The sequence below is a fragment of the Nerophis lumbriciformis genome, linkage group LG01 (assembly GCF_033978685.3).
Source record: "Nerophis lumbriciformis linkage group LG01, RoL_Nlum_v2.1, whole genome shotgun sequence".
Taxonomy (NCBI): domain Eukaryota; kingdom Metazoa; phylum Chordata; class Actinopteri; order Syngnathiformes; family Syngnathidae; genus Nerophis; species Nerophis lumbriciformis.
Window position 1 is genome coordinate 59626244 of NC_084548.2, and position 24895 is coordinate 59651138.

General features: G+C 40.5%; 2 protein-coding genes across 2 annotated transcripts in view; both read left to right on the forward strand.

Moving 5' to 3' along the window:
• Positions 1 to 15930, forward strand: LOC140676621 (uncharacterized). Its single transcript, XM_061922776.2, has 3 exons — positions 1 to 577; positions 8811 to 9029; positions 14091 to 15930. Exons 1-3 carry the CDS (start codon positions 454 to 456, stop codon positions 15173 to 15175), a joined length of 1428 nt encoding a protein of 475 aa, XP_061778760.1. The 5' UTR covers positions 1 to 453; the 3' UTR covers positions 15176 to 15930.
• Positions 15931 to 19746: 3816 nt separating this feature from the next.
• Positions 19747 to 24895, forward strand: part of LOC133570179 (uncharacterized) — a 28478-nt gene continuing 23329 nt past the window's right edge. The window contains exon 1 of the mRNA XM_061922911.2: positions 19747 to 20002. Coding sequence (XP_061778895.2) covers positions 19917 to 20002 — 86 coding nt within the window. The 5' untranslated portion in view covers positions 19747 to 19916. The remainder of the gene's footprint in view (positions 20003 to 24895) is intronic.

Genomic DNA, 24895 nt, shown 5'->3' on the forward strand with positions numbered 1-24895 from the left:
GGAAGGAAAATAATATGGGAGTTTTTGAATAATACTGGACTCAATGAGAGACTGTAATGTTATTATAAAATAAAACAGAAGATGGCGGTAATGCAACACATATGGATGCCAGCTGCCTTAAAACTTTAAAGAAGAAGAAGACTGCGTGTGAACAAAACAAATCGGGGAAAAGCAAAATGGCGTTTGATAGAGAATTAACGTTACAGTGGTTAATATAGTGCTGTTTTCTTAATCAGTGTGTACATGTACACATGCATGCTGTTTAATACAGTAGACATCGTTTATAACTCTGTGTATCCGGATACATTAGTCTGAGCGCACGTTGCTGCTTACTGTGCTAACTTAGCTTGCTAGTTAGCTTAGCTTGTTAGCTGCTAACAAAAAGACCAACAAGTGATCAACACATCGCTAAGCAGAGATCGAGTGTGGGTGTAAAGTGTTGATTGTGTGAAAATGTGCGAAAGAACGATGGCAGAGTACACAAAGGAACTTTCTCGAACAAAAGAGGAGAAAGAGCGACAACATCAACTACTGGACGCTGTTTTCAAGAAACATCAAGTTGTGTTACACAGAACAGGTTTGTTTACTTCTTACTCTCACGTGTTATAAGAGGTTGATGTTCCTCTCAGTATGTAACAATGTGTATCAACATGTTTACACAACACTCACACAGTCCCCAAATATATTTTACATTGTAAACAATATATTTCTTAGTTGTATGTCTAATTGCACTTCCTGATTCCGACCTACAAGTAGAGGTGGGGGGCAATAATCGATTTTTAGATGCATGGTAATTCGGATATGGACAATTATAAAATTGATTAGTAAACGTCAATACTGATAATCGATTTATTTACTGTAAATAAAATAATGCAGACAGTTCTAATAATTGGCTGACTGCAGTGAGCCACCTGACCGAGAGATCTGACCAGCTCCAGTTTTGCACTCCATCCATCCATCCATTTTTTTTTACCGCTTGTCCCTTTTTGGGGTCGCGGGGGGTCGCTGGAGCCTATCTCAGCTGCATTCGGGCGGTAGGCGGGGTACACCCTGGACAAGTCGCCACCTCATCACAGGGCCAACACAGATAGACAGACAACATTCACATTTGCATTCACACACTAGGGCCAATTTAGTGTTGCGAAGTGAAGTGAAGTGAATTATATTTATATAGCACTTTTCTCTAGTGACTCAAAGCGCTTTACATAGTGAAACCCAATATCTAAGTTACATTTAAACCAGTGTGGTTGGCACTGGGAGCAGGTGGGTAAAGTGTCTTGCCCAAGGACACAACAGCAGTGACTAGGATGGCGGAAGCGGGGATCGAACCTGCAACCGAACTGGCACGGCCGCTCTACCAACCGAGCTATACCGCCCCAATGAACTTATCCCCAGGTGCATGTCTTTGGAGGTGGTAGGAAACCGGAGAACCCGGACCCGAACTGTTGATGGACATACTCCATAAAAACACCACATTGTACAACATGTTTTGGTAAGAGTTCCTTTTGGCTGAGCCTAGAAAATGACCATAAAGAAAAGTATTTTATACGATGACAAAAACTAAGGATGAATATTTTTAAGTAGTTTTGGTATGAGAATTGTTTTTAGTTCTTTTGATAAATGACTTATACTTGTATAGCGCTTTAGCGCTTTGACACTATATTCACATCCACCCATTCACACACACATTCACACACTGATGGCGTGAGCTGCCATGCAAGGCTCTAACCACGAACCCACCAGGAGCAAGGGTGAAGTCAAGTGTCTTGCCCGAGGACACAACGGACGTGACTAGAATGGCAGAAGCTGGGGATGGAACCAGGAATCTCTACCAACCGAGCCACGCCGTCCCCACGTCTTTTATATTTAAAGGCCTACTGAAATGCGATTTTCTTATTTAAACGGGGATAGCAGGACCATTCTATGTGTCATACTTGATCATTTCGCGATATTGCCATATTTTTGCTGAAAGGATTTAGTAGAGAACATCGACGATAAAGTTCGCAACTTTTGGTCGCTGATAAACAAGCCTTGCCTCTACCGGAAGTAGCAGACGAGTAGCGTGACGTCACAGGTTGTGGAGCTCCTCACATCTGCACATTGTTTACAATCATGGCCACCAGCAGCGAGAGCGATTCAGACCGAGAAAGCGATAATTTCCCCATTAATTTGAGCGAGGATGAAAGATTTGTGGATGAGGGAAGTGAGAGTGAAGAGGGCAGTGGGAGCGATTCAGATAGGGAAGATGCTGTGAGAGGCGGGTGGGACCTGATATTAAGCTGGGAATGACTAAAACAGTAAATAAACACAAGACATATATATACTCTATTAGCCACAACACAACCAGGCTTATATTTAATATGCCACAAATGAATCCCGCATAACAAACACCTCCCCCCTCCCGTCCATATAACCCGCCAATACAACTCAAACACCTGCACAACACACTCAATCCCACAGCCCAAAGTACCGTTCACCTCCCCAAAGTTCATACAGCACATATATTTCCCCAAAGTCCCCAAAGTTACGTAAGTGACATGCACATAGCGGCACGCACGTACGGGCAAGCGATCAAATGTTTGGAAGCCGCAGCTGCATGCGTACTCACGGTACCGTGTCTGCATATCCAACTCAAAGTCCTCCTGGTAAGAGTCTCTGTTGTCCCAGTTCTCCACAGGCCAATGGTAAAGCTTGACTGTCATCTTCCGGGAATGTAAACAATGAAACACCGGCTGTGTTTGTGTTGTTGCTGCAGTCGGCCGCAATACACATGCTGTCCCAAAATGTCCACCACAATCCGTGACGTCACGCGCTGACGTCATCATACCGAGACGTTTTCAGCAGGATATTTCGCGCAAAATTTAAAATTGCACTTTAGTAAGCTAACCCGGCCGTATTGGTATGTGTTGCCATGTTAAGATTTCATCATTGATATATAAACTATCAGACTGCGTGGTCGGTAGTAGTGGGTTTCAGTAGGCCTTTAAGTTATGGTTAGGACCATGTCATTACAAGGTTATGGATAGAGATAATGCTTAGGGGTAATAGGCCGACATGTATATAGAAAAGTGCACATTAAAAAAAGTGTACCGTATTTTTCAGAGTATAAGTCGCACCGGAGTATAAGTCGCACCTGCCCAAAATGCATAATAAAAAAGGAAAAAAAACATATATAAGTCGCACTGGAACCCGGCCAAACTATAAAAAAAAACTGCGATTTATAGTCCGGAAAATACGGTACTTATAAAGACTTTTCATATTGTCCCAAATAAGGCTGAAACGACGCGTCGACGTAGTCGACGTCATCGGTTACGTAAATACGTCGACGTCGTTTTTATGCTTCGACGCGTCGCATATTTACGTCACACTGCCGTCATGGCGGAGCGCAAAGCAGACGATGCGAGCGGTGCGAGCGAGGGGAAAAAAGCACGCCAAAAGTCGTCAAAAGTGTGGGAGTATTTCAATAAACGGCCCAATAATGTTGTAGCGGTGAACAGCTGTCTCGTCAGCTGACGCGCGAGCTCGCAACCGTGGCTGTTTAGCAACCAGTCAAACCCCACTTAATAAAATTATATTTTATCTTAGAGCACATCCGCATCCCTATTCACCTAGGCAACCCCAGGAAATGTATATAATTCGGCATTATTTCGGCCAGTCGGCTTATAAAATCAGAGCCGATCAGTTTACGTTCACGTGCAGGTATAACGCGGTGCGCTCCTGTCTCATCTGCTGGTGCGCGAGCCCAGTAATTAGACAGCTTTGTCAAATCAAGGAGTACAAAAGACGCCAGCGCAGAGTGGAAAAAGGTTTAGTTCAATACAGATAACCCAGAGTTGTGCCAAAAGTATGTAAGATTTAATATTTCTCTTCGTGGGTGTGGCGCACCTGTTGCGCTGGTGAGATTGGCGGGGGGGGTGCATGTAGCGTGCTTAGTCTGGAGGCTAAATACACACAGTGTGTTATGTAACTGTTGTTTAGTGTTGATATTCTTTGCTTAGTTTGATAAATGTTGGAGCAGTTTGCTTCATCAGGAGGGTGAAGTCGCTCAATTTAAAGTGTTGGATTTAACTGTGTTGGTGAGGGCGTAGAAAAAGGGGCATTTTTCTACCAGTAGACAGCGTTTATATTTATGTATTTGCATATTGGGTTTTCTGCTGCATTTATCTATTGTGTTTCTGGGTTTAAATGTATTTTATAGCCCTACTCGGACTTTATTAATGAATTCTCAGAGTTCGTTGCTGATCTAGTGACGCACGCAGACAATATAATCATAATGGGGGACTTTAATATCCATATGAATACCCCATCGGACCCTCAGTGCGTGGCGCTCCAGACTATAATTGATAGCTGTGGTCTTACACAAATAATAAATGAACCTACGCATCGCAACGGCAATACGATAGATCTAGTGCTGGTCAGGGGTGTCACCACCTCCAAAGTTATGGTACTCCCGTATACTAAAGTAATGTCCGATCATTACCTTATAAAATTCGAAGTTCTGACTCATTGTCAACAAACTAATAATAATAATAACTGCTATAGCAGCCGCAACATTAATGCCGCCACAACGATGACTCTTGCTGACCTACTGCCTTCGGTAATGGCACCATTCCCAAATTATGTCGGCTCTATTGATAACCTCACTAACAACTTTGACAATGCCCTGCGCAAAACCATTGATAGTATAGCACCGCTAAAACAAAAAAGGGCCCCTAAAAGGCGCACCCCATGGTTTACAGAGGAAACCAGAGCTCATAAATTATCATGTAGAAAGTTGGAACGCAAATGGCGCGCGACCAAGCTTGAGGTTTTCCATCAAGCATGGAGTGATAGTTTAATATCGTATAAACGCATGCTTACCTTAGCTAAAGCTAAATATTACTCAAATCTCATCCGCCTCAACAAAAACGACCCTAAATTTCTGTTTAGTACAGTAGCATCGCTAACCCAACAAGGGACTCCTCCCAATAGCTCCACCCACTCGGCAGATGACTTTATGAATTTCTTTAATAAGAAAATTGAACTCATTAGAAAGGAGATTAAAAACAACGCATCACAGCTACAACTGGGTTCTATGAACACAGATACAACTGTATCTACGACGGATACTGCAATACAAAATAGTCTCTCTCTTTTTGATGAAATAACATTAGAGGAACTATTACAGCGTGTAAGTGGGATAAAACAAACAACATGTTTACTTGACCCACTTCCTGGGAAACTTATCAAGGAGCTTTTTGTATTATTAGGTCCATCAGTGCTAAATATTATAAACTTATCACTTTCCTCTGGCACTGTTCCCCTAGCATTCAAGAAAGCGGTTATTCATCCTCTGCTCAAAAGACCTAACCTTGATCCTGACCTCATGGTAAACTACCGACCGGTGTCCCACCTTCCCTTTATTTCGAAAATCCTCGAAAAAATTGTCGCACAGCAGCTAAATGAACACTTAGTGTCTAACAATCTCTGTGAACCTTTTCAATCCGGTTTCAGGGCAAATCACTCTACGGAGACAGCCCTCGCAAAAATGACTAATGATCTACTGCTAACGATGGATTCTGATGCGTCATCTATGTTGCTGCTTCTTGATCTTAGCGCTGCTTTCGATACCGTCGATCATAATATTTTATTAGAGCGTATCAAAACACGTATTGGTATGTCAGACTTAGCTTTGTCGTGGTTTAACTCTTATCTTACTGACAGGATGCAATGCGTCTCCCATAATAATGTGACCTCGGACTATGTTAAGGTAACGTGCGGAGTTCCTCAGGGTTCGGTTCTTGGCCCTGCACTCTTTAGTATTTACATGCTGCCGCTAGGCGACATCATACGCAAATACGGTGTTAGCTTTCATTGTTATGCTGATGACACCCAACTCTACATGCCCCTAAAGCTGACCAACACGCCGGATTGTAGTCAGCTGGAGGCGTGTCTTAATGAAATTAAACAATGGATGTCCGCTAACTTCTTGCAACTCAACGCCAAGAAAACGGAAATGCTGATTATCGGTCCTGCTAAACACCGACATTTATTTAATAATACCACCTTAACATTTGACAACCAAACAATTACACAAGGCGAATCAGTAAAGAATCTGGGTATTATCTTCGACCCAACTCTCTCGTTTGAATCACACATTAAGAGTGTTACTAAAACGGCCTTCTTTCATCTCCGTAATATCGCTAAAATTCGTTCTATTTTATCCACTAGCGACGCTGAGATCATTATTCATGCGTTCGTTACGTCTCGTCTCGACTACTGTAACGTATTATTTTCGGGTCTCCCTATGTCTAGCATTAAAAAATTACAGTTGGTACAAAATGCGGCTGCTAGACTTTTGACAAGAACAAGAAAGTTTGATCATATTACGCCTATACTGGCTCACCTGCACTGGCTTCCTGTGCACTTAAGAAGTGACTTTAAGGTTTTACTACTTACGTATAAAATACTACACGGTCTAGCTCCGTCCTATCTTGTCGATTGCATTGTACCATATGTCCCGGCAAGAAATCTGCGTTCAAAGAACTCCGGCTTATTAGTGATTCCCAGAGCCCAAAAAAAGTCTGCGGGCTATAGAGCGTTTTCTATTCGGGCTCCAGTACTATGGAATGCCCTCCCGGTAACAATTAGAGATGCTACCTCAGTAGAAGCATTTAAGTCCCATCTTAAAACTCATTTGTATACTCTAGCCTTTAAATAGCCCCCCTGTTAGACCAGTTGATCTGCCGTTTCTTTTCTTTTCTCCTCTGCTCCCCTTTTCCTTGAGGGGGGGGGGCACAGGTCCGGTGGCCATGGATGAAGTGCTGGCTGTCCAGAGTCGGGACCCGGGGTGGACCGCTCGCCTGTGCATCGGCTGGGAACATCTCTGCGCTGCAGACCCGTCTCCGCTCGGGATGGTGTCCTGCTGGCCCCACTATGGACTGGACTCTTACTACTATTATGTTGGATCCACTATGGACTGGACTCTCACAATATTATGTCAGACCCACTCGACATCCATTGCTTTCGGTCTCCCCTAGAGGGGGGGGGGTTACCCACATATGCGGTCCTCTCCAAGGTTTCTCATAGTCATTCACATCGACGTCCCACTGGGGTGAGTTTTTCCTTGCCCGTATGTGGGCTTTGTACCGAGGATGTCGTTGTGGCTTGTGCAGCCCTTTGAGACACTTGTGATTTAGGGCTATATAAATAAAGATTGATTGATTGATTGATTGATATGTATTTTGGTGCATTTATGTTGAGACAATTTATTTAAAATCTGTTTTAACTTAAAGGGAAAAGATGTGTCCATTTTCTTGCACTTGTTTAATGGTTAAGAGTTTGATAGCCTAATTAATAGTTGTAAATTATGGGATTGATAATTGATTGATTTTTTTACAGCATGTTAATCTTGTGGTGTTTTGTCCTTAAAGGTTTTTCACCTACTAAAGAAGCTAAAGGCTACTAAAGACAGCTAATGACAGCTAAAGAAACTAAAGTCTATTAACACTGCTAAAGACTGCTAAAAAGACTAAAGAAGAAAAAAGAAGCTGTTTCTTGGTTGGAAAAACTGTTGCAAACTAAAGGAAAATAAAAGGAAAAAGTAACTTCGGTCTGGTCTTTTGAGTGAAATCCAGAAGCCACATTCAGCATTGGTACATCCCTTCAAGTGTGGGATAAGCACAGCGAAAAAAGCAAAACACTTGACAGTTGTTGTATGCACACTGTGTCGAGCGGAAATGGCCTATCATAGCAGCACAACGGCTATGAAGGAACATTTGAAAAGAAAACACCCGACAGCGTTCTTGCCATCACCATCAACTAGTCAATCGTCCGCGTGAGTATACGTTGTCATCATTACACAAAATCATGAATGTGTCATTTGTATCTGCGTTGTAAATTCATAAACTAAAACACTGTTTCGCTCTGAGAGGCGCGTTTGGCCTGCCTGTTCAGTGTTTACAAAGACGCGCTCCTCTTTAACGCTAATGTTAACTAGTTGTGCAAATACCTTTTACAACATTAACAGTTACATATACTATGTACAAACCAACAATTAACTTTCACTTTAATCATACTATCATTGTTGTGTTATTAAGCAAAATAAGCAATACTTTTACTTTTGTTGAAATGTTTACACTGTTACAGAATATTTCGTTTTGCACTTTTTTGTATTGGATGTTTATCTTTATTTTTGCACATTTTAAAGCAAAATAAGCAATACTTTTACTTTAGAAATGCTTATACTATTGCAGAATATTAAGATTTGCACTGGATGTTTACTTTTATATTTGCACATTAAAAAGCAAATAAGCTACTTTTAATTTTGTTAAATGTTAAAAGTTTTAAATGTTTACATTGTTACAGAATATTTTGTCATGTTGTTGTCAATGTTGACTGAGTGGCCATACTTTTTTTTTTGTATATAAAAGTCATGCCTTTTGAAAAAACTGGCCAACATTTATTTTTTCATCTTCATTTTAAATAAAAAAAATAATCGGTAAAAGGAAAAATAATCTATAGATTAATCGAAAAAAATAATTTATAGATTAACCGATTAATCGAAAAAATAATCTATAGATTAATCGATAGAAAAATAATCGTTAGCTGCAGCCTTAGTCCCAAATGTCCAAACCTGTTTTTTTATTCACTGTGCAGCTTTTAAAGTAATCTTAGTAACTGGCACAAAAGGAAGTCTTTCCCATGTTTTTATCGGTTGTTTAGCTATACACTTTTAACACAACACACAAAAGAACACAAATAATCTCATTGTGTTAACAGTGTCAGTCAAAAACTATTTATATTCTCTCTCGGTTTTATTTACCCAACAGACGTACAGCAGCCCCCCCACCTTAAAGAGGAAGAGGAGGAGCCTCAGCCCTCCCACATTAAAGAGGAAGATGAGGAAGTGTGGATCACTCAGAAGGGAGAGTGTCTTCCAGGGCCGGAGGAGGCTGATCTCACCAAGTTTCCACTGACTGTTGTCTCTGTGAAGACTGAAGACCATGAAGACAAACCACCTGAGTTCTCACACCTTCATCACAGTCCAAGTAAGCACAACATCCAGATATCATTTTATTCTCAGGGCAAATATTTTTATGCACAATATCTACTTGCAAAAGGTTTGACCAAGTTTTGTGATAAAGCTTACACGTGTGGATTTCTCCCATTGTTGATGCTTGTCTTGTTTTAAAGGGTCCAACAGGAAACAATGACTTGAGCACTTGTTCGGGGCAGAACATTCATACCTTGTTGTCCAGTCGTTGTTAAAAGTTCAATTTTTGCAATTTAATTAGATTAAGATAGATTAATGATTTTCTGTTTATTGATTTACGCCCTGTGCTACGTTTCTGTTGATTGTTATTCTAGTGTATCAAGTCTAGAGTTTATAGCCATTTGTTTATTCACTCTGTCTGAAGAGAGTTCATAGAAACTGCAGAATAAAAGCCTGCGTCAGTCGTTCCCCGTCTGCAACTGAGTCTTCATTCTTGCCAAGACTTAACAAAAAGGAAATGTCATTGTACTTGTGCAATGACAATACCGAGCATACCATTTTATCATATACTAAAAAAATATTGACTTATTTCAGCTTCTATATCTTTGTGTATGCGTGTTGGTGTAAACCAGGCCTCTTCAACTAAATTGTTCGAGGGGGGGCACGTTTTCTCACATTCTCCCTTCACTATCATTCTTATTTTGAGAACCGACATCCTCTGCAGTGGACATTTGCTTTTGGTCTATTTATTTTGAAAGTTACACATTTCTGAAGAAAATAGCTCTAGAATGAAAAATACAAGCGTCCCCTATAGTGAATGTTAAAATGTACACGCAAGGATCTGCTAATGTGTTTACATGGTCCAAGTTCCTCTATACAACACGAGCACTGTGTACTGTTGAACAGGAGTACTCTCGTGTTTTTAGGGAGTTGCTGCATAAATATGTTTTACCATGTTTTGAACTGAACACGGGGGCCGGTGTGGTGTCATTCTATGGTTCAAGTTGGTCCCCGGACCTCCATTTGAATAAACAGTTGGGTTGCGCGATTGAGACGATATACTAGGGGTGTAACGGTACGTGTATTTGTATTGAACCGTTTCGGTACGGTGGTTTCGGTTTGGTATGGGGGTGTACCAAACGAGTTTCTAAGCCAAAGTCTTAACAAGCTGCTTTGCTTCTTCTGCCTCTGTCTCAGCACCCAGCATTGTCCCACCCACACAACCATCTGATTGGTTACATACAAAGCGGTAACAGCCAATCAGCAGTACGTATTCAGAGCGCGTGTAGTCAATGCTTCAGTGTCGAGCAGATAGGTGTTTAACAGGTGAGCATAAGGCAGCGTACTCTCCCCAAATTAAAATAAACACCTCCCAGTCAACTACTAGTAACATCACTATGAGCCCGTTGACCTTCTAGAAACTTAAACTGCAGCTCAGCTCGCTCACAGTCCTGGCTTGAGGTGAAGGCTAATTATCTTTTAGCGTAACGTTAGCTCATTTTGCGGTGTGTGTGTGTGTGTGTGTGTGTGTGTGTGTGTGTGTGTGTGTGTGTGTGTGTGTGTGTGTGTTAGGGACAGCAAAGCCCTGTCTGTGTCTGTTATTTCACTTGAACTCCATGGTGTTCATGGATGAATAGTCCCTCCTATTGCTATTGTACTATTTTTTCAGCTACAGTTACATTAATCATTAGTAATGCAGCAGCCTAGTTTTGAATGGCAGGATCCCTGCTATCACATGATGACAGAAATATAACATTTACATAATAAAAATCAACTACAGGCTTCCCAAATGCTGTAATAAATTAAGCATGATGAGTTGACTTGAAACAGTTTAATGTTGCACTTTTTATATGTAGAAGAAAAGTTTTGAGGCAGTTTAATGTTGATTAACGTGGACAGAATTATTATAGTGTTCCCAATGTTAAGTGGATAAAGCCATTGTTTACAAATTTGGTAAATAAATAACCAACAAATGTATATTTTGTTGTTTTCTTACTGTACCGAAAATTAACCGAACTGTGACCTCTAAACCGAGGTACGTACCGAACTGAAATTTTTGTGTCCCGTTAAACCCCTACGATATACGATTATAAATTATATAAATCCGGCAGATGATAGGGCTTTTAATATTGCGATAATTAATGTTTATATGTTCTAGCTACGCCCGCTAATTTGACAGCGACAATGCAGCTGAGATAGGCTCCAGCACCCCCCACGACCCAGAAAGGGACAAGTGGTAGAAAATGGATGGGGATGGAATTAAACATGTCCTCAACCCATTGTAGCATTCTAGTTAGCAAACTAACGTCCCTTCCTTTACAGTACAAAACCACTTCCAAGTCAACAATCCTTGCCTTCATGGTGACAAATGAACAACGTGTCTTACTATGAAGATATGCTACCCGCTAACCAGAAGTTACAGTTCTTGAATGTAAACAAAAGTGGCCAGATCGATAATAATATGAACAGTAACAGTAAGTACAGTAGGATCTTAATCCTCGCTTCGATACAGTAGATCACCTTATTCTTTTAAATAGACTCAAACACCTGCTGAGCCTCTCTGGTACAGTTCACAAGTGGGTCACGTTCTATCTGTCAGACAGAACATTATTGCGAAGTATGGATACAAGCTCTTCAAATATCCATGAAATGGATGTGGTGTGCCTCCAAGATCAATTTCAGGTCCTATGCTATTTAATATTCAGCTATGTCCAGGTGGCTCTGTCATCAGTAAATATATATATTTCCAGTTATGCTGATGACACACAGCTGTACATTTCTATGTCTCCTGAGGACACAAGACAAGACCAACTGATACGCTTTTTAATTGCATTTTAGATATTAAATCCTGGAAGGCAGATAACTTTGCAACACATATCAAAACTACAAGAATTGTCTTTGACCCCATCTCTCCAAGTGAAAAATCTTGGTGTCATTTTTGATTCTGAGCCTAGCTTTATACCACATATCAAAAAAATTTCTTTATCTTCCTAAGAATATAGCATGAGTTTGCCCTATTTTCTCTCAGGGCAACACGGACACGCCGATGCATGCTTTTATTACGAGTTGTATAGATTGTTGTAACACGCTGCTCCTTGGTCTTCCTAAAAAGGTTATTGCACCTTTACAATTACTCCAAAATTCAGCTGCTTGTGTCCTGACGAAGACCAGAAGGCGGGCCCACATTACACCAGTTTCAAAATCCCTGCATTGGCTCGCCCTGTGTTTGAGGATCAAATTAAGGTTTTTCTTATGGTTTATAAACATTTTTTTTTTATGTTATTGTGCCTTCTTACCTTTTGGATTTAGTTTTACCCTACGAACCCTGGTGTACCCTGGGATCCTGTACGTGTGTGCATGTGAAATGGATGAGGGATGTGGGTCATTGTGTTCAAGTCTGTAAAGCACTTTATGTTGGATTTTTTTATGTATGAAAAGCGTTTTATAGATGAAGTTTGATTGATTGATGTGAATTGTAGTATCACTCAAAACTAAGTATCAAACAGAAGAATAAATGTTCATTACATTTTAACAGAATTTATTTATTGATTGAAACTTTTATTAGTAGATTGCACAGCACAGTACATATTCCGTACAATTGACCACTAAATGGTAACACCCAAATAAGTTTTTCAACTTGTTTAAGTCGGGGTACACGGAAATCAATTCATACTACAAATATATACTATCATAATAAAGTCATCATTGTTATCGTTAAACAGGGGAAGATGACGGCAACTGACACCAGAGGGCTGTAATGTACAATGATTTATTATATATATGGTTAATATATATAACAATAATAAACAACACTAATAAACTATAGAATGGAGTGTGAACTAGATCCAAAAGTGTATGTGGTGTAAGGCTATGTGTGTAGTTAGCTGAAGTGTGTGTTACCAAGTGTTGAACGAGAGACGAGGAAGTCCAGGGGAAGAGGGGAATCCATGTCCAAGCGAGAGGTCGAGATCCAAGAGGCAGTCCGGGAAGCAGGAGAAGAAACGAGGTATGTCGAGACGCACAGCTCGACACGTTGAACAATGGCAGACTGCAGGAAGGACGACAAGGGAAAACGTGAGACCATATAAACACGACGGAGGAAAACACAGAGAGCGAAGGAAGGTTTGCATAGAGCAGGACGTGGCTTACTGTGCGCAAACAGAAGACTCTATTCTGACGCCTGATGGCCGGTTCAGCAGGCTATTGAAGGCAGCTTCCTCATTACAGACATGTGCGCCGATTGCCGGTGAATGATTGCAGCTGGCGGCTGCTGCAGAGCGGAGACGCGCGTGGCGCATCCCTGGATGTGCGCGGCCGTGGGCGTGTCCCGACGTGCGACACTCCGAGCGCAAGGATGAGGGCGCATTCCAACGCGCCCTGGCCGTGACAAGTAATCCCCTCCTTATGGACAGCTCCCAGATGTCCTCTAGCTGAAACCACAAGAAACACAGGAACAAAAGTCAAGGGAGGGCGGAGGGGCGAACTGGAGGTGGGTCGCCGGCCCAAGTGTCCCAGAATCCACCGGGGACGAGTCTGGTGGCGGCGGCGAGTAGAACGCCGCTGAAGACGGCGAGGCGGGCCACCAAGGAACGACCACCATCTTGGCCGTCGGGAAGGCGGATGCGAGTGGTGCCATGGTGCGTCTCGCCGGAAACGAGGAGGAGACGTCGTAGGTGAAGCAGCAGACGTTATCAAAGCCGGAGACGAGGAGGGCAGCTGAGGAGCTGGCCGAGGTGCTGAAGCCAGTGCTGCTGGCCGAGGTGCAGAGGTCGGCGGAGCAGGCCGAGGTGCAGAGGTCGGCGCTGCTGGCCTAGGTGCAGAGGTCGCCGATGCTGGCTGAGGTGCAGACACGGGGGCCAGCCTGGGAGCTGGTGGAGACACGGGGGCCAGCCTGGGAACTGGTGGAGACGAGGGGGCCAGCCTGGGAGCTGGGAGGGTTTTCTTTTCCTGTAAATAATGTTGTAAAGCGCGGCATGTTTGTTCCCAATGGAGACTTCGGCCAAGTTCATACAATAACTTGGTTTTCTTTAGTACATGCGAACAAACTGAATGGCTCATGTGACTCAGCAAAGCTGGACATTTCTAAATAATGTGTTTGTCTTCTTGTGTCATGCAGACATGTGTGAAGAACATTTCCCTGAACAACAGGAGTCGAGCGTAAGAATGGTAGAGGAGCCACAGCCCTCCCAAATTAAAAAGGAAGACGAGGTGTCACAGATCTTTCACTTCAATAAGGAAGAGGAGGAACCCAGCATCCGTCAGGAGGGACAGCAGCTTGAATGTTTGGAGGAATCCCCAGTGATTGGTGTGATTGTGAAGAGTGAAAATGATGAGGTCAAAGGCGAAAGTGAGGAGAAGAGAGAGGCGGAGCCTCCAGGCAGCAGCTCAACTCAACACATGACAACAGAAGCTGATGGAGACCACTGTGGAGGATCACAAGCAGACAATCTCTTAGCTCCACTATCAGATAGTGAGGACACAACGTCTCACTCTCCTGACACTGATGATGAAGACTCTAAAGATGATAAGACATGTCACACTGACAACACACACTTTACATGTTCTCACCGTGACAAAACTTTTAAATATCGTGATCTGAAAAAACACATGAAAACACACACTGGAGAAAACCCATTTTCCTGCTCAGTCTGTGATAATGGATTTGTACAAGAAAATGTGTTGAAAGACCCTTGTTCCTGTTCAATCTGTGGTAAAGGTTTTGTAACATGTCAAAATTTAAAAGTACACATGAGAACACACACCGGAGAAAAACCTTTTACATGTTCAATCTGTAGTAAAGGTTTTGTACAAAGCCAATATTTGAAAGTACACATGAGAATACATACTGGAGAAAAACCTTTTACATGCTCAATCTGTAGTAAAGGTTTTGGAGGAAGCCATTATTTGAAAGCACACATGAGAATACACACTGGCGAAAAACCTTTTTCTTGTTCAGTCTGTGGTAAAGGCTTTGCAATAAGTCAAAATTTGAAAGTACACATGAGAACACACACTGGTGAAAAACCGTATTTATGTTCAAGTTGCAACAAAAGCTTTTGTCACCAAACAGCACTTGTAAGACACATGAGAATACACACAGGTGAGAAAGTGTTGAGTTGCAGTGTGTGTGGTGAAAGATTCTCGTATAAGTACCAGTGTAAGAAACACAAGTGTGCTGGTGAAAACAACAGCAGCAAATGAAGATGCAGGATTTGAAATAAATTGTCAACACTTTTGACTTTCTAACAACATCAGCACATATAACATGTGTGACATCATTGTTGTGTGTATAACACAATCTTGTTAGTATGTTTCTAACATTTATCAATTAGATATTGTAGATATATGCTTTTTCAGTAAACTACATGTATTAATATACAACATTTTTTACTTTTATTTAAAAATGAACAGAACAATTTGACTCAAAAGGTGAGAGTAAACAGTACAAAGCACGTTACATACAAATAAACATTTATATATATATATATATATTTTTTTTTTAACATATATAAGAGTGCTTTATTTAAAAAAATTAAGGGTTAGATTTTTTTTAACTTTTTAATTGTAAATGATTCCATAAATTAACTCCTTTATATGATATACATATTTGTTTAACATGTGTTCATACCTTTGCTTTTGAGTACACATACATCCCTCTTAGTTCATATTTACTGGTTCACATCTGAAGCATCTTCTGGACCACTTCTGGAAGCATATTATTATTATTTACTTTATACATAATTTGAGCAGTTATGTTTTATACAAGATCATTTACTTTTAAAATGTGTGACTTTATGAATCATTTGTTGGGTCTTGATAATAAATTATATTAATGATCTTTATTACTCTCTTTTGTGATATGAATATTGTTTTTTGATTGTTTTATATGTATGTCCCCAGACCTTTATGCAATAAACAATGTATGCTTCAGCAAAAGTTGGGAACAATAAATCTAGTCATACTTGTTGTGTATTTTGTTATATTTAATATTTCAGTGGTATAGATATTTACTTCTTTAAATGGTTTATATGTAGTTTCCATCTTAGTTTATCATCTATAATAACTGTCAAACATGTGCTTACGTTTACGCCTTCTATTTTTTTTTTTTTACCAATGATTGTCACACACACAATAGGTGTGGTGAAATTTGTCCTCTGCATTTGACCCATCCCCTTGATCTCCCCCTGGGAGGTGAGGGGAGCAGTGGGCAGCAGCGGTGCCGCGCCCGGTAATATTATCCATCATGATTTGTGTTTTACAGTTTTTATGATATTCCGACATACACATATATATTTTCCAAACTAAACATTTAATAAAGTGGACACATTACAGATATCATTCATGAATCAGATAAATGACTTTGGACCCAGTACTGAACCTTGGGGGACCCCACATGAAACTGAACATCTCACATGTTTCATCATTTAGCTGCATATGTTGTTGTGTGTTGTCTAAATCCTGTTTTAATCTCATATCTTTCCATCTTCCTCATGAACAAGTTATGGCCAATAGTGTCAAATGCTTTTTGCACATCCATGAAGAGACATATTGTGTATTATTTTTCATATTGCTGATGTTTTTCTGTGACTTCCATTACTGACTTTGTGGTAGAAGAACTGGATCTGAACGGATGTTGATTGTTACGTACTGGAGGAGTATAGACAGCACAGACACAAGGGGGCAATGTTGCTCTATTTATTTATATATATATATATATATTTATATATATATATATATATATATGGGTCCGTGAGGCGAGCAGGAAGTCAGGGGCTAAGCGGGGCATCAACAGGTCTGTGTCCAAAGCGAGGGGTCGAGATCCAAGGGGCAGCCAGAGAACCAGAGAGGAAAAACGAGGAAGACAAGACGAGACGAAGACGAGACGCACAGCTCGCCACGCAGGAATGGGGATTTGCTGCAGGAACGACACGACACGACAATGAAACACGGAGGGGAAAACAGAGAGAGAGCAGGATTCCATCAAGCTTCAGATCGCTTACTGTACGCCAACAGAAGGTTAAGTTCCAGCGTGGGATGGCAGGTTGTGTAGGTTATTGAAGGCGGGTCTGATTATCAGCTCCAGGTGGGCAGATTGCCGGCAATTGATTGCAGCTGCTTGCTACTGCCGGTTTGGCGCGCGACTTGCGCGCTCTCGGAGCTTTTGTGTTTCTATAAAATCATGTCAATTGTTACGTAGTAAAAAATGTTTGTTAAGTTCCGTTTTTGTACATTGGAATGTATTTTGCTATTTTCATTTCCTTGGGAAATATAGCAGAGGGTCAGGGGTTAACTATGTTTTAATAATTCCATATAAATATGAAAAAACTGAAAGCAGACCAACCAAGATTCAAGTAAACCTGGGGGACTTCATAAAAGAGACTATAGTTCTTCCTCAGGGGGCAAACCTTACAAGATCTCAGCCAGACTGGTTTGAAGGAGCGAGCAGCTGGCTGTGAACACTAAAAAAAAATGTTTTACCAAAAATGTATCAAATCAATAAAGGATATTGTCAAGACTTAGACTATAGCGTGGTTTGTTTTCCCATGGTGCAAATGATTTTCACCGGACATGGCGTGAAGGTAAATACAATTTTATTTTTACACTAAAAAAATAACAAAAAGCGCGCTCAAGGCGGAAGTACAAACTTGACTAATGAAACAAATACTTGCACGTGGGCAAAAAACTATGGACATGAACAAAAGTCGCTAACTGTGGCAAAAATAGGAAAAAAAAAAAACTTACTTGACATGACGTGAACAAGGCAGCATGGACTATGAACATGAAACAGAGTGTCAGGAGTGTGTCAAGAGTGATGTCTCCAGGCTGACTGCCTGGCAACTACAGGCTTAAATAGTGATGACATGATTAGTGAAAACAGGTGCGTGACTCAAAATGTGAAAACGTGAGACAGGTGCGTGACATGACGATGTGAACCAGGTGAAACTAATGGTTACTATGGTGACAAAGGGAGTGAAGACAAGAACTAAAAAGTGTCCAAAAACCAAGCAAAACATAACTAAACAAAACATGATCACAGACATGACAGATATGAAATTGATTAAAAACTAAACGAAATACTGATCTAAAGTGACTAAATTACAAGAAAAAAATGATCAAAACTAACAGTCAAAACAACGGTGTCCGCCGACAACTGGCTAATCACAGAGGTCTTGTTGAGAAGAACTATACCGTCACCGTACTTTGCCAAATTTTACTAAGGCTTTTGGAGAACAGCCCTTTACAATGCAACAATATTTTTCTGCGCGCTGTTAGGAGAGGTCTAAACTAAGAAAAAAAGAAGTCAGTTTATATAAAGAGAGAACAGTCCCTCCCGCCCGGAAAGAAGTGCAGCTGCTGTTCAAAACAGATAAGAACTGGCTCAAAACCACTCTGTGTACAGACACAGGCACCCTTAAGCTCAAACAAAAGAGTTCACTAGAGGACACTCTACAATAAAGAACACTTAAATATGTATCATTCTCACGGTATCGATCTGATTCCAAGTAGTTACAGGGTCATCCATTAGTCGCATTTAAAGTCATAATGTGTTCAGGGACGTATTTCCTGACCTTGTAAACAAAACAACAAGAGAAATATTTTGTAATAATAAAAAATATTGACGTAATCATTGTAGTATCAACTAGATCAGTGTTTTTCAACCTTTTTTGAGCCGAGGCACATTTTTTGCGTTGAAAAAATCCGGAGGCACACCACCAGCAGAAATCATTACAAATTTTAACTCAGTTGACAGTAAAAAGTCGTTGTCGCAATTGTTGGATATGACTTTAAAGCATAACCAAGCATGCATCAATATATTTTTGGTATTTTCCCGTAGCAGTTTCATGTCTTCCTTTGAGCGATATTTCCCACATCTACTTTGTTTTAGCAATCAAGAATATTTCAGTTGTGTTTATCCTTCTTCGTGGGGACATTGTTGATTGTCATGTCATGTTCGGATGTACTTTGTGGACGGCCGTCTTTGCTCCACAGTAAGTCTTTGCTGTCGTCCAGCATTCTGTTTTTGTTTACTTTGCAGCCAGTTCAGTTTTAGTTTCGTTTAGCATAGCCTTCCCTAAGCTTCAATGCCTTTTTTTAGGGGCACTCACCTTTTGTTTATTTTTGGTTTGAGCATTAGACGCCTTTTTACCTACACACTGCCTCCTACTGTTTCCGACATCTACAAAGCAATTAGCTACCTGCTGCCACCTACTGATATGGAAGAGTATTACACGGTTACTCTGCCGAGCTCTAGACAGCACCGACACTCAACAACAACACATAATTTGCAGACTATAATTACTGGTTTGCAAAAAATATTTTTAACCCAAATAGGTGAAATTAGATCATCTCCCACGGCACACCAGACTTTATCTCACGGCACACTAGTGTGCCGTGGCACAGTGGTTGAAAAACACTGACCTAGATCAACTCTTGTACTTGGTATTGTCGCAATCAATATCTGCGTAGATCCACCTTTTTTTTGTATTAAGGATATATATATATATATATATATATATATATATATATGTATATGTATATATATATATATACATATATATATATATAATGCAATAATGATTTATCTTTAAGTGTTCTTTCTTAATCTATAGTCAAGTTTAAAGCAGCCAGTATTTTTCCATGTAGAGTGTCCTCTAGTGAACTCTTTTGTTTTGTCTTGAGGGCGCCTGTGTGTTTTAGACCTCTGCTGACAGCGCGCGGACAAAGATCGTTGCATTGTAAAGGGCTGGTCTCTTGAAGCTATAGTAAAACTTGGTCAAGTACTATTCTGTCTCTGAGGTCCTTTTTACTCAACATATATGCCATCCAATAGAACTTGGGATTGACCTGTTTGTTTTGTTCCCTGGGAACAAGGAGGAAGACTGATCGCGCAACATTGTGTAAAAATGTGCGAAAGAAAGATAGCAGAGTGCGAGGAGGAACTATGTTTAACAAAAGAAGAGAAGGAGCAACAACATTAACTATTGGACGCTGTTTTCAAGAAACATCAAGTTGTGTTAAACAGAACAGGTTTGTTTTCGTCTTACTCTCACATGTTTACTAACTTTATATTTCATTACCAGCACCATTCTTAAATATGTTGTATGTAAGAATGTGGGTGAAGATGTGAAGATGATGCACGTAGGTCTGGTAGGGCTGGGCGATATGGACGAAAAAGTATATCCCGATATATTTTTCCTTAAACTCGATATATCTCGATATATTTTCCGGTGAAACTATACATATGAAAATATTCATTTTTGAGCAAAATTTACTGAAATTGATCTGAATGACAACTGTACTGTAAACAATCAGTGGCACTTTTATAAGCCCAGTTAGTCAAGATGGGTATAGATTAGAGATGTCCAAATTATTGGTATCGGTTTCAAAAAGTAAAATGTATGACTTTTTAACGTAGGGAGAAGTACAGAGCGGCAATAAACCTTAAAGGCATTGCCTTTGCATGCCGGCCTAGTCACATAATATATGCGGCTTTTACACACACACACAAGTGAATGCAAGGCATACTTGATCAACAGCCATACGGGTCACACTGAGGGTGGCCGTATGAACAACTTTAGCACTGTTACAAATATGCGCCACACTGTGAACCCACACCAAACAAGAATGACAAACACATTTCGGGAGAACATCCGCACCGTAACACAACAGAACAAATACCCAGAACCCCTTGCAGCACTAACTCTTCCGGGACGCTACAATATACACCCCCGCTACCACCTCAACCCCCCCCCCCCGCCCCCCACCTCAACCCCGCCCCCCCATCTCCCGAATTCGGAGGTCTCAAGGTTGGCAAGTATGCTCTAGTATACTCTGGCCTGAAGCTGTGTGTCTTCATTGTTTTTGAAGCTGTTGTGTTGAGGCATGTTTAAAGGGGAACATTATCACCAGACCTATGTAAGCGTCAATATATACCTTGATGTTGCAGAAAAAAGACCATATATTTTTTTAACCAATTTCCGACTCTAAATGGGTGAATTTTGGCGAATTAAACGCCTTTCTATTATTCGCTCTCGGAGCGATGACGTCACGTTGTGACGTCACATCGGGAAGCAATCCGCCATTTTCTCAAACACATTACAAACACCGAGTCAAATCAGCTCTGTTATTTTCCGTTTTTTCGACTGTTTTCCGTACCTTGGAGACATCATGCCTCGTTGGTGTGTTGTCGGAGGGTGTAACAACACAAACAGGGATGGATTCAAGTTGCACCAGTGGCCCAAAGATGCGAAAGTGGCAAGAAATTGGACGTTTGTTCCGCACACTTTACCGACAAAAGCTATGCTACGACAGAGATGGCAAGAATGTGTGGATATCCTGCGACACTCAAAGCAGATGCATTTCCAACTTGACTGGACAGATCAGCTTTCAGGAAAAGAGAGCGGATGAGGGTATGTCTACAGAATATATTAATTGATGAAAACTGGGCTGTCTGCACTCTCAAAGTGCATGTTGTTGCCAAATGTATTTCATATGCTGTAAACCTAGTTCATAGTTGTTAGTTTCCTTTAATGCCAAACAAACACATACCAATCGTTGGTTAGAAGGCGATCGCCGAATTTGTCCTCGCTTTCTCCCGTGTCGCTGGCTGTCGTGTCGTTTTCGTCGGTTTCGCTTGCATACGGTTCAAACCGATATGGCTCAATAGCTTCAGTTTCTTCTTCAATTTCGTTTTCGCTACCTGCCTCCACACTACAACCATCCGTTTCAATACATGCGTAATCTGTTGAATCGCTTAATCCGCTGAAATCCGAGTCTGAATCCGAACTAATGTCGCTATACCTTGCGGTTCTATGCGCCATGTTTGTTTGTATTGGCATCACTGTGGGACGTCACAGGAAAATGGACGGGTGTATATAACGATGGTTAAAATCAGGCACTTTGAAGCTTTTTTTAGGGATATTGCGTGATTGGTAAAATTTTGAAAAAAACTTTGAAAAATAAAATAAGCCACTGGGAACTGATTTGTAATGGTTTTAACCCTTCTGAAATTGTGATAATGTTCCCCTTTAAAAAAAATTAAAAAATAATGCACTTTGTGAAAGTCAAAGTATAGTATTTCCCATAGTTGTAGTGGGTGTTAGGATTATCTCAGGGAGATCATGTCCCAAATTCCAAGCTGTTTTGAGGCATGTTAAAAAAAAATAATGCACTTTGTGACTTCAATAATAAATATGGCAGTGCCATGTTGGCACTTTTTTCCATAACTGGAGTTGAAGTTGTTCTCTTATTGTGGAAAACCTTGTTTTTGATTGATTGATTGAAACTTGTATTAGTAGATTGCACAGTGCAGTATATTCCGTACAATTGACCACTAAATGGTAACACCCGAATAAGTTTTTCAACTTGTTTAAGTCGGGGCCACGTTAATCAATTCATGGTAAAGTTACATTGTTTAATGCATCCAGCGGGGCATCAAAACAAAATTAGGCATAATAATGTGTTAATTCCACGACTGTATATATCGGTATCGGTTGATATCGGAATCGGTAATTAAGAGTTGGGCAATATCGGAATATCGGATATCGGCAAAAAAGCCATTATCAGACATCTCTCGTATAGATAGGTTCCCGATGACGTCCGCCATCTTGTGTGTCAAAACTAAGCAAAGCGTGTATGCAAACACTTTATTGTTACTTTTGTGCGAAATGGGTCACATATGCGTGGTGTGAGCTTGTAGAAATCACACGAATTCAGGACAAGGAACCACAAAGTACTACGATATAAAAATATACGATATATAAAAAGCAGGGAAAATAAACCGAGCGACCGTTGACAAAAAGGTGCAACCTGTTGCTGGCTAGAACCAATAAAGCTGGATTTACTCCCGATCCAGCAAATCGACACTGTACGGTTTGCTCTAATCCAGGGGTGTCAAACTCAAATACAGAGTGGGCCAAAATTTAAACCTGAACAAAGCTGCGGGCCAAGGTTGAACAAATTAACCTTTTAATAGGGACCCAAACAAGTTTTGCATTGAATATTGAACAAGCAAGTCTTATATAGCTTTATAGTGACATGCAAAATCGAGTTTCAAATAATAATAATAATAATTACAAAATATCAATGGCGTATCAAATACAATTTAAATAAAAATGTAATGCCTCTTTTTTTATTTTCAGCCTTCTGAGGTAAATATCAAAAGACACTTTTTCCACAGGCTAATAATACATTTGAAAATGAAATAACAATAATGAATGATTCAAACATTCAAGCCTTGAAGTAGCAAGTGAAAGTGCATGAATAAAACGTTAATTATTCAATCAATCAATCAATCAATGTTTATTTATATAGCCCTAAATCGCTCAGTTTGCTACACTGATTTGCTTTAACACTGAATATGGAACAAGCAACGCTTATATAACTTAATAGTGCAAAATCAACTTTCAAAAAACAAACAAAAAAACATCAATGGTATATTAAATAAAAATTAAATAAAAAATGGAATGTCACTTTTCTATTTGCAGCCTTCTGAGGTAAATATCAACATTAACTTGGTGGGCGAAGTCAGGGTTTGGTGGTAGCGGGGGTGTATATTGTAGCGTCCCGGAAGAGTTAGTGCTGCAACGTGTTCTGGGTATTTTTGTTCTGTTGTGTTTATGTTGTGTTACGGTGCGGATGTTCTCCCGAAATGTGTTTGTCATTCTTGTTTGGTGTGGGTTCACAGTGTGGCGCATATATGTAACAGTGTTAAAGTTGTTTATATGGCCACCCTCAGTGTGACCTGTATGGCTGTTGACCAAGTATGATTGGCGTTCACTTGTGTGTGTGTGTAAAAGCCGCATATAGTATGTGACTGGGCCGGCACGCTGTTTGTATGGAGGTAAAGCAGACGTGACGACAGGTTGTAGAGGATGTTGAAGGCAGTGCCTTTAAGGTACGCCCCCCCATAATGTTGTCCGGGTGGAAATCGGGAGAAATTCGGGAGAATGGTTGCCCCGGGAGACTTAGCAGTGAATGCGGTGTTACAGCGACACCGCTGCTGTATAATACCGGCGGGCCAGCTCTAATGTTAATTTGATATTGCCTCAAGGGCCAAATTAAATTACATGGCGGGCCAAATTTGGCCCGTGGGCCAGAGTTTGACACCCATGCTCTAATCAATTTGTAACAGGTGATGTGCTTTGAATGATGTTGTCTTCCTTGTCGATGATAAAGGCTGTCATGCTTATGGAAGTAGCCAATAATCAATTTTGTCTAGGTTGTCGTACATCCATGGTGGTATTGCAGGGATTGGTACTGCAGTGCTAACTTTAATATTGTCAATATGAGCTTTTTCACATATGTGTCCTATTATCCACCCGAAACTATTCATCTTTTTCTTCTCTTTTTTCTTGGCAGTTTAGTAACACTTGGTGAGTTGGATGTCCTTGCTTGGACCTTTTTAAGTTTGCCCAATAAACTGCTGACAGTTGCTCTCTTCTCATGTCTAAAGGTTTTTCATTCATTTCTACATGTAATACTGCCACTGTGGTTGATTTAGTAGCTCCACAACATGACCTTCATGCCTGTGACTGGATCCTGTCTATTTTCCCAAGTCATGTTTTTGAAGCAGATTGATAAATGATGCATCCATAATCTATAACAGATCGAATTCAAGTAATATATATTGATTTCAATGCCTGTCTATCAGCCCTCCAATCTTTACCCCTCAAAACCTTCATTATATTTAACACCTTTTTACTTTATCCACTGTTGATGTGGGTTGACCAGTTCAACCATATTCCCAAATATTTAAATACTTGTACCTCTTCTATACTTTCTCCATAGAGTTTAATTTGGAGCTTGTTTTGAACCTTCCTCTTAGTAAAATTCATGACTTTAGTTTTCCCAACAGAGAGTCTTAAACCCCAAGCTGTTCCCCATTCTTGAACATTATTTACCGCTTTTTGAATCTTATTT